This window comes from Gobio gobio (genome assembly GCF_949357685.1).
Source record: "Gobio gobio genome assembly, chromosome: 22".
Taxonomy (NCBI): domain Eukaryota; kingdom Metazoa; phylum Chordata; class Actinopteri; order Cypriniformes; family Gobionidae; genus Gobio; species Gobio gobio.
In genome coordinates, this window is record NC_137118.1 from 37479667 (window position 1) to 37490861 (window position 11195).

At 41.0% G+C, this 11195-nt stretch overlaps 1 protein-coding gene across 1 annotated transcript; it reads left to right on the forward strand.

Moving 5' to 3' along the window:
- Positions 1 to 211: 211 nt before the first annotated feature.
- On the forward strand, positions 212 to 5494 carry smfn (small fragment nuclease). The gene is made up of 7 exons (XM_079804201.1): positions 212 to 464; positions 890 to 973; positions 3456 to 3533; positions 4381 to 4492; positions 4572 to 4680; positions 4810 to 4863; positions 5016 to 5494. The coding sequence occupies exons 1-7, from the start codon at positions 234 to 236 to the stop codon at positions 5131 to 5133; spliced, it is 786 nt and encodes a 261-aa protein (XP_079660327.1). The 5' UTR covers positions 212 to 233; the 3' UTR covers positions 5134 to 5494.
- Positions 5495 to 11195: the final 5701 nt, after the last annotated feature.

Here is an 11195-nt window from a genome sequence, read left to right on the forward strand (position 1 = left end):
GGCCTACTATTACTTTAAATGTACTACAAAATACTAATACTATTTACCAAATAATTACATCCAACATCAAGTGCAAAATTATACAAATGCATTTAAATTAACATTGCTGTCCAATAATAAACCAATCGCGTGTTCTGTTTCCATGGAGTTTACTTATCAATGTGTCTGCCGCTGACATGCCTGCACTGTTGCGCCATGCTGGTTTACGACACTTGCGCTCGGAAGACGTTAGTATGCGGGCACACATGTGGAGTGCGGCGTGTGTTTCTGCATTCAGAGTCCTGACTCGAGTCTGCGTGTCATCACAGCGGGTTAAAGCATTCCCACCAGTGTTTACAGACCACAGCCTCTCTCTCTCCAGTCCATGTACCTCTGTGCTCGCTAAGAGTTTGATGTCAAGACGACCTCACTGCAGGAAGATGTCACAGTCCTTGGCTCAGCGGATGGTCTGGGTGGACCTTGAGGTAAAGAAGAATACAATAAACCACACAATACATAATTGTGTCTTTTTTTAATTACTTAACTGATACTTAACTTAAAACATAAATATGTTTTAACGTTATATGACCGTTTATGCTCAGGAATTGGTATTTGACAGCAGAATTTGCATGGGGTTATAGTATGTGAAATGATCATTGCATCCCTTTTCAAACTTGTCAACTGCTTAGCAAATCCAGTACTGTCTGTTCATACTTCTTTGGAAAAGATTTAGGCTAGTCACTGCAGCTAATGACCAGCTGACCTGCTTGTTTACAAGCTACTTTGGTTTTGATTCACCCTACGCAGTTTTTTTTTATCCAGGAACTCTTTAGAAATAACAGTGATTGCGCAGTTACAGGAATGACTGTTTTTCAGGGTTGCAAATCAGAGCCTATGCTTCCTGTTTCAGATGACAGGGCTGGATATCGACAAGGACGAGATTATTGAGATGGCTTGCATAGTTACGGACTCTGACCTGAACATCATTGCAGAGGTGGGTGATTCTTTTTTGCTTTGAATCAAAGTCTCATGCCATCAGAACTGTGCCATGTTCAGTCTGCCAGCAAAAATCTGATCTTTTTGCATATCCAGATGGGTTTTTGAAAGTCTGAACAGTTAAAAAAAACAACACACATTATTTTTTTAATCTGATTCATTTAGAGGTGGTTTGAAATGCGATTCAAATCAGATTTTTACAGATGTGTCTCAGTCTGGACCATGGACTGTACAAAAAGATGGATGACGACGGCCCTTCATTATCTTCCATTGTAGAAAAGTGAAGCCGCCAATGTCCGAATATGGCACCGATTTGGGACCATCGTCTGCTCAGTACTGACCTTGGGACCCGAGTCTGTGCAGAGCAGGAAGTAGACCCGCGATATCAAGACCATTCCCACACTCCCGCAGTACCTGTTAGTACAGTTTACTGCAGAACAACTCATTATGTCGGTGTGAAATAAACATGTTATTTACAACATGACACTATGTAATGTGAGGAAAGGGCAGAACCGTAGGAGGCTTGTATGAGAGGTTTTATTGCGTGCTCTCGTCACCGCCGGTTTCCAAACATGTCTCTGTATGGTAATTTTCTGCTTGACTGTTGCATTTTGCAACAACACAACCTTGTTTCTGCAGGGTCTTTCAGCATGTTTCTTATAACATCGTGTGATGTTTGTTTTAGTTGGCGCAAACCATTTGAAATCTGATCAGAGCGGTCAGACTGAAACCGATTTCCTGAAATGCGAAATTTGAAATCAGATTTCAAACCATATATGAATGTAGCTCATTTCATGAAATTTTTTAGGAGTTCACACTTGCTAAGTCTGATCTGGATTTCAATCGGATATGCACAAAAAAGGGATTTGGACTGGTTTATGCCGTTCAAACTGTCATGACAAAACCATATCTCATATCAGCACAAAAAAAAAATTGGATTTGGGCCACATTTTCCTGCAGTCTGAACGTAGCCTTATAGTTGTTATTTAGGATGTTATTTTAGTTGGAATTTGAGCCCCTTTTTCTATGACCCAATATAATGCATAATAAAGTACAAATAAATAAACATGAGCATAACAGTCTAATAAAATAATTTATACTATGGGGGCTGTTGAATGCTTGAATCTCATTGGCTGATGAACATTCTAAGGTGTGCAATTCTTTCCAAGGAAACGCACTGCAAAGGTAGTTCAAGGCAGATCTTGACCACATTACAGTTCACTTCGCCAAATAATTTCAGTTATTTCAAATGTCTTTATCGCATACAACAACACTGACCAACCAAAGAAATATAGTAAACAATAGGATAAAAACATTCTCATTCTCTCTCATTCTCTCTCATTCTCTCTCTCATTCTCTCTCTCATTCTCTCTCTCATTCTCTCTCTCATTCTCTCTCTCATTCTCTCTCTCATTCTCTCTCTCATTCTCTCTCTCATTCTCTCTCTCATTCTCTCTCTCATTCTCTCTCTCATTCTCTCTCTCATTCTCTCTCTCATTCTCTCTCTCATTCTCTCTCTCATTCTCTCTCTCATTCTCTCTCTCATTCTCTCTCTCATTCTCTCTCTCATTCTCTCTCTCATTCTCTCTCTCATTCTCTCTCTCTCTCTCTCTCTCTCTCTCATAACTCACTGCATTAATAATGGCATTAGTCGCTGTTACCAGCTCTAAAATTTAATTTTGGAATTAGCAACGGAGGCTTGGGTTTACGTAAGAAATTAATCCTGCACACAAGAGCATTTTAAAGACAAAACCTTACAAATGTCTTGAAATAAATCATCTGAACAGTGTTTTGAGGTGTGGTAACTGTAGTATAAGCAGAATAATTGACGCCAGGCCGTTGAATTATTAGAAAAATAATGCACACCCGAGGTGGTAATGCAGTCACGACGTAAATAATTGCCCATCGTGAATTATTCCTTATAATCCATAACCCCCTATACATCTCAGACAACATTAAAGGGATAGTAAAAACTCATTGATCCACTTCAGAAGGCCTTTATTAACCACCCGGAGCCGTGTGGATTACTTTTATAATGGATGGATCCACTTTTTTGGGCTTCAAATTTTGGGCTGCCATTATAAAGCTTGGAAGAGCCAGGACATTTTTAATATAACTTGAATGTAAATATTTTAAATATTTACTCACTTGAGGGTGAGTAAATCATGGGTACATTTTCAGTTTTGGGTGAACTACTACCCCTTTTAAGAAAATAGAGAAAAACGCGTCTTCAACTTAGATTTAAATTTCAGCAAAAAAAAGTTTCTTCCAGGTAAAATTTATGAAAATATTGATGACTCATCCTGCACTACAAATTTGTTCAATAAAATACATTCTAGAAAAGGAATGTCCCTCCCCCAAATTCCACCTGCCTCTCATGTCTCACCCCTCACCACCAAATGAAAAAATATTCCAATACAAGACAGAAGTCGATTACACTGACTCTTTAAAGCTGTAACATTGTTTGTTGATGTTGTTAGGGGCCGAATCTGATCATCAACCAACCAGATGATCTGCTTGACGGCATGTCAGACTGGTGCAAAGAGCATCATGGGAAGGTGAGTACAGATTGACGCACATGCTGAGTCACTAAAGGTATCAAGCCAAGGCACTCGGGTTTATGAAAAATATAATAAGCCTTTATTTCATTGTGGCTTAAAGGAACACTCCACTTTTTTTTTTAAATAGTCTCATTTTCCAAATCCCATAGAGTTAAAAAATTGAGTTTTACCGTTTTCTAATCCATTCAGTCGATCTCCGGGTCTGGCAGTAGCACTTTTAGCATAGCTTAGCATAGATCATTGAATCTGATTAGACCGTTAGCATCTCGCTCAAAAATGACCAAAGAGTTTCTATATTTTTCCCATTTAAAACTAGACTCTTCTGTAGTTACATCATGCAATGATGTTACGCAGCACCTGAAAATAGTCCCCAGCTTGGAAGTTAGCCTATTTTCAGGCACTGCGTAATATCATTGCAGTATAGTTCCTAGCCATATCGGTCTAGAAAATCACAACTTTTCATTTTCCGTCAGTCTTAGTACACGATGTAACTACAGAAGAGTCAAGTTTTAAATAGGAAAAATATAGAAACTCTTTGATAATTATTTTGAGTGAGATGCTAACGGTCTAATCAGATTCAATTATCTATGCTAAGCTATGCTAAAAGTGCTTCCGCCAGATCCGGAGATCAGCTCCAGTAAACAGTAAAACTCAACTGTTTAACTCTAGCGGAGTTGGAAAATGAGCCTATTTTCAAAAAAGTGGAGTGTTCCTTTGAGGCATTAACACCAACGTGTTGCGGCTAACAAGTCTTCATCAGGGTGCACATGCTGAGTGTTTCCTCTGGCCTGAATGAGCTTGCCTGTGCTTGATGCGTGTTGTGTTGTGTGATTTGTGTTGCCAGTCAGGGTTGACGCAGGCTGTCAGGGACAGTCACATCACTCTCCAGCAAGCAGAATATGAATTCCTGTCTTTCATCCGACAGCACACGCCACCCGGACAGTGTCCTCTCGCAGGTAACTGACGACACAAGCTTCTGTGGTTTCTCGTGCAAGTTGCAGGTGTGAAAAATAGTATGTGCCTCTTCGTCCACAGGGAACTCCGTTCACGCCGATAAGAAGTTTCTGGACAAGTACATGCCGCAGTTCATGCGACATCTTCACTATCGCATTATAGACGTGAGCACCATTAAAGAGCTGTCCAGGTAATTTCCCTATTTAGGTTTTATCAGATGACCAAACGACCGCTGTTGCCACATTAATGCGTGCAGACGTGCTTTAGCAAGTACAGGAAGTAGGTGATGTCAAAGTACTTTTTCCATTCTGTTCTCTAGACGATGGTATCCAGAGGAGTACGGTCTCGCACCACAGAAAAGAGCATCGCACAGGTCTGTGTGCATATCAGGCGTTTCACAGCTGTATTATTGACCGCCACATTTAGCATCGCAAGAGAGCCTTTGATGTACTTCATAAATATTTAAACCTAAAGAAGAGCTGTTTGGTCTAATCTCAGAATAATATTGTCTGTTGGAATTTTCAGAGCACTGGTGGACATCCAGGAGAGCATAAAAGAACTGAAGTTTTACCGAGCGAATCTTTTCAAAGTGAAGGAGAAGAGAAAAGTAGTCGAAAATGGCGACAAGACGTCTGCGAGCTAATCTCCAATCCGATCTGGAGTGGTTTTAGGATCTTCCTCACATTTGGATGAAAGCTTGTGTGAATACTTGAGAGTGAGAGAGAGAGCAAGGTCCCCACTGTTTGTTTCCCGTTTTATTTGTTCTCACTGAAAATATCTTAGTTTAAAAAAAGAGAGAATCCAAAAAGTTCAAAATTAATGGAAATGACTCGTTGTTTTGAACAAGTTCCTTTTTTATCCTTTGTGTTCCACTTGATTTGTTGCTTGTTTACTGGATCATGTCGGTGTGCAGTAATGAAACAAAAGTGTGTTTGAACAGGTTCTTCTGTCTGAGAGTGTTTTCATTACACTCCTTTTTTGAAATAAAAATCATTTGTTCCTGATTTTGGAGGATGTTTAATGCGACTTTGCTAAAATTTTGTTGCTGACCTGTACGTGCAGTAACCTGAACCGGATGGCAGATGGCAGTATACAGTCAGGTAATATCTAGAGCACAGTGCATGGGTGATTAGTGGGGTTGCCAACTGTGTTGGGTAGATTACTTACAAATTGTATACTGATTCCAAATTACATGACCAAAATTGAAGTTAGTAACGTAATCCATTATATTACACATTTAAGGTAATATAATCAGACTACTTTTTTGATTTCTTTTTTGACTTGACTCATTTATCACATTGATTTGAATAGAATAATATTGCACCAAATAAAAATGCAAAGAGAAAGGAAATATATTCCATTGTTTGTTATCAACAACATGAATTAAATATTACATTATGTCAGGGTTTCCCAGACGGGTTAGTGATGGAACTGCAGGGAGTTCAGCTGAATTTTTTTTTTAATATAAATTGGTGAATCCCTGCATTGCATGTAAATATGAATTGATGTGAATTTGTACATTTCTAAAGACAGTAGGTTAATACATATTTAAATACTCACTGGGTGATGATTCAAATAGGCCTAATTAATGTGTAGGTGATCAATTATGCAATGTTGAGAAAACATCTTAAAAGTGAAATAATTTCTGTAAATCCAATGGACAAATTCTGTGTATATAATTCCACAAATCTGGAAGACCTTCTGAACGTACGTTCGCTACATATTGCTAAAAGTATTGGGACACCCCTCCAAATAATTGAAGTCAGGTGTTCCAATTACTTCCATGGAAAAAGGTGTTTACAATCAAGCACCTAGGCATGCAGACGCTTCTACAAACATTTGTGAAAGAATTGGTCGCTCTCAGGAGCTCAGTGAATTCAAGCGTGGTATCGTGATAGGTTGCCAATCCGTCCAATAAGTTCATTTATGAAATTTCTTAAATATTCTATGGTCAACTGTTAGTGGTATTATAACAAAGTGGAAGCAGTTAGGAATAACAGCAAGTCAGCCACGAAGTGGTAGGCCACGTAAAATTATAGAGCGGGTTGGATTATAGACTATTGGGATATAGACTGGCAATTTCATGCTCCCAACTTTGTGGGAACAATTTGAGGATGGCCCCTTCCTGTTCCAACATGACTGCGCATCAGTGCACAAAGCAAGGTCCATAAAGACATGGATGAGCGAGTTTGGTGTGGAGGAACTTGACTGGCCTGCATAGAGTCCTGACCTCCACTCAATAGAACACCTTTGGGATGAATTAGAGAGGAGACTGCGAACCAGGCCTTCTCGTCCAGTGCCTGACTTGACTTCACAAATGTGCTTCTAGACAAATGGTCAAAAATTCCCATAAACACACTCCTAAACTTTGTGGAAAGCCTTCCTAGAAGAGTTCAAGCTGTTATAGCTGAAAAGGGTATGCCAACTGCATATTAAACCCTATGGATTACGAATGAGATGTCATTAAAGTTCATGTGCATGTAAAGGCGGGCATCCCAAAACCTTTGGCAAAATATAGTGTATATAAGCAGTAGACTTTTTTTTTTTAGAAAGGAATATTTAAAAGATTAAAGGGTTAGTTCACCCAAAAATGAAAATTCTGTCATTAATTACTTACCCCGTAAGACCTCCGTTCATCTTCAGAACACAAATGAAGATATTTTAGTTGAAATCTGATGGCTCTGAAAGGCCTCCATTGGCACAATGCACGGTACACTCTCAAGACCCTTAAAAGGTACTAAAGACGTCGTTACAAAGTCCATCTCACTACAGTGGTTCTACAATAACTTTATGGAGTGACGAGAATAGTTTTTGTGCGCAAAAAAACCCTAAATAACGACTTGTATAGTGATGACGATTTCAAAACACGGCATCATGAAGCTTCGAAGCGTAATGAATCAGTGAGTCGAATCATGATTCGGATCGCGTGTCAAACCGCCAAACTGCTGAAATTTGGCGATCCAAACTGCTGAATCGACTCACTGATTCATAACGCTTCGAAGCTTCATGATGCCGTGTTTTGAAATCATCACTATATAAGTCGTTATTTAGGGTTTTTTTGAGCACAAAAACTATTCTCATTTCTCCATAAAGTTATTGTAGAACCACTGTAGTGAGATGGACTTTGTAACAACGTCTTTAGTACCTTTTAAGGGTCTTGAGAGTGTACCGTGCATTGTGCCAATGGAGGCCTTTCAGAGGAAGGAATACTTCGAGGATCTCCTCAATCCCACCGACATGTCTTCCGTTGAGGAAGCAGTCCATCGTCCATCACCCAGGCTGAAGTCACCGAGGTAGTTAAAAAGCTCCTCAGTGGCAAGGCACCGGGGGTGGATGAGATCCGCCCTGAGTACCTCAAATCTCTGGATGTTGTGGGGCTGTCTTGGCTGACACGCCTCTGCAACATCACATGGCGGTTGGGGACAGTACCTCTGGACTGGCAGACCGGGGTGGTGGTCACTCTTTTCAAGAAGGGGGACCGGAGAGTGTGTTCCAACTATAGGGGGATCACACTTCTCAGCCTCCCCGGGAAAGTCTATGCCAGGGTACTGGAGAGGAGAATTCGGCCGATAGTGGAACCTCGGATTCAGGAGGAACAGTGTGGTTTTCGTCACGGTCGTGGAACACTGGACCAGCTCTATACCCTTTGCAGGGTGCTGGAGGGTTCATGGGAGTCCACATGTGTTTTGTGGATTTGGAGAAGGCATTCGATTGTGTTCCTCGTGGCATCCTGTGGAGGGTGCTCTGGGAGTATGGGTCGGTGGCCCCCTGCTTAGGGCTGTTCGGTCCCTGTACGACCGGACCAAGAGCTTGGTTCGCATTGCCGGCAGTAAGTCAGACTTGTTCCCGGTGCATGTTGGACTCCGGCAGGGCTGCCCTTTGTCACCGGTTCTGTTCATAATTTTTATGGACAGAATTTCTAGGTGCAGCCAAGGGCCGGAGAGTGTCCGGTTTGGGGACCATACGATTTCGTTGCTGCTTTTTGCGGATGATGTTGTCATGTTGGCCTCCTCAGACCAGGACCTTCAGCGTGCACTGGGAAGGTTTGCAGCCGAGTGTGAAGCAGCTGGGATGAGAATCAGCACCTCCAAGTCCGAGGCCATGGTTCTCAGTCGGAAAAGGGTGGATTGCCCACTTCAGGTTGGTGGAGAGTTCCTGCCTCAAGTGGAGGAGTTCAAGAATCTTGGGGTCTTGTTCACGAGTGAGAGAAGGATGGAACGGGAAATTGACAGACGGATCGGTGCAGCTTCTGTAGTAATGCAGTCGATGTACCGGTCTGTCGTGGTAAAGAAGGAGCTCAACTGTTAGGCAAAGCTCTCGATTTACCGGTCAATCTACGTTCCTACTCTCACCTATGGTCATGAGCTGTGGGTCATGACCGAAAGGACAAGATCCTGGATACAGGCGGCCGAAATGAGCTTTCTCCGTAGGGTGGCTGGGCGCTCCCTTAGAGACAGGGTGAGAAGCTCGGTCACTCGGGAGGAGCTCAGAGTAGAGCCGTTGCTCCTCCACATCGAGAGGAGCCAGCTGAGGTGGCTCGGGCATCTATTTCGGATGCCTCCTGGACGCCTTCCAAAGGAGGTGTTCCAGGCACGTCCCACCGGGAGGAGGCCCCGGGGAAGACCTAGGACACGCTGAAGGGACCATGTCTCCCGGCTGGCCTGGGAACGCCTCGGGGTTCCCCCGGAAGAGCTGGAGGAAGTGGCTAGGGAGAGGGAAGTCTGGGCGTCTCTGCTTAGACTGTTGCCCCCGCGACCCGGCCCTGGATAAGCGGAAGATGATGATGATGATGATGATGATGATGATGATGAATCTCATGACAGGTACTTCATTTTTGGAATGTGATTCCGTAGCCTAATATGTAGGCTAATCAGTTACTACCCAGCACTTAAATAGGCCTATCATTATTAAAGCTTCTTTGACATCTTAAAATTTTAAAAGCTTAAGTAACATATATGAAGATTATTAGTCAGCCTTCCCTGAAATTAAGTTATTATTACAGTAATTTAAAGGAAATTTAAAACTACTATAGCCAAATGTATTTCATAGCGAAATTGCGTCCGCAAGCCATTTAACTTAGGTTATTCGAAGTTTGTCCGCCTGAAAGGATATGCAACAGGGGAAAAGAGGGCCAGGTTTTAATTGAAAGAACGTTTGCTGAATTCTACTTGGGGTACTAGTATTTCTGCTACATTTTTATATGGTGGAATGGTACTCCTCTCTCTATGACTGGTGGATGGACGGGAGGGCTTAGTGACGTCACCCGACAGTTAAAGTTGTTTCTAGCAGCACGAGTTACTGATTTAATGAAAAATGAGAAAGGATAAACGTGTTGTCTTTAGAATAATGTGCAAGGGTGAATCTTCTACAAGAATATAAATGATGTCTATTAAAGGGGATAATTCACCCAAAAATGAATATTCTGTCATCATTTACTCACCGTCAAGTTTAATTTCAGAACACAAAAGAAGATATTTTGAAGAACCAAACACTTGATGGGCCTCATTGACTTCCATTGATTTCTTCTAACTCTATGGCAATGTTGGTAAATGTTGCCCTCACACACTCCACTTAGTTTTATGCTGTTTTAAAGTGGCAAGGACTGCTGGGACTTCAAACCATGTTTGGTTGGAGCAGCCCAAGGTAACATTCAGCACTCTGTCTGACACTGCTGCCACTGGAGGATCACATGTTTGATTCTACAAGGGAAATTTTAAATAGACAGAGAGACACTTGGCCAATGCATAAACCATGTAGCTTGTGAAACACTTCTCTCATCTCTCTCCCTCAGAATCCTCTCCCAGAGGATGAAGACGATCCTCATTAGTGGTCAGGACAGACAGCGCTGTGTGGCACTGAGTATTTGCACTAGTCTGGTCAAACGATTTAGAAACACGTTTAGTCATCTGGCAGATGCTTTTATCAAAAGAGACTTGCAATTTAAAAGCAATTTCTCATAAGAGCCTGCAATATTTGCAGTACACAATACCAATTTTCAGTAGTAAATTATAGTATAAGTAGTCTTCAGCTGTTTATTTAAAGTTCTGATGGTCTCAAGAGATCAGATGAAGGTTATCTCGTTCCACCTCCACAGAGAGGGTAAAGGTTCTGGAAAGCGACTTTGTACCTTGCAAAGAAGCCATCAAAAATTCTACAGAAAAAATGGTAACACTTTACAATAAGGTCTCATTTGTTAACATTAGTTAATGTATAAACTAACATGAACTAACAATGAGCAATGCATTTGTTACTGTATTTCTTAATCTTTGCTAACGTTAGTTAATAAAAATACAGCTGTTCATGGTTTGTTCATGTTAGTTCACAGTGCATTAACTAATGTTAACAAGATTTTAACAAAGTATTAGTAAATAATGAAATTAACATTAACAAAGATAAACAAATGCTTTATAAGTGCAGTTCATTAGTTCATGTTAAATAGTTAACTGAACCATATTGTAAAGTGTTACCGAATTTCCATTTATTCTTTAGTTCTTTAGAAAACTGTTTATTTAGACATCAACAGCCTACAATGCAACATTAAGAACTATTTTAAAGGGATTATTCACCCGAAAATGAAAATTAGTCCATGATATACTCGCCCTCAAGTCATCCTAGGTGTAAATGACATTCTTCTTTCAGAAAAATATAATCGGAGTAATATAAAAAAAATGTCCTGGCTCTTCCAAGCTTTATAATGGCTGTGAA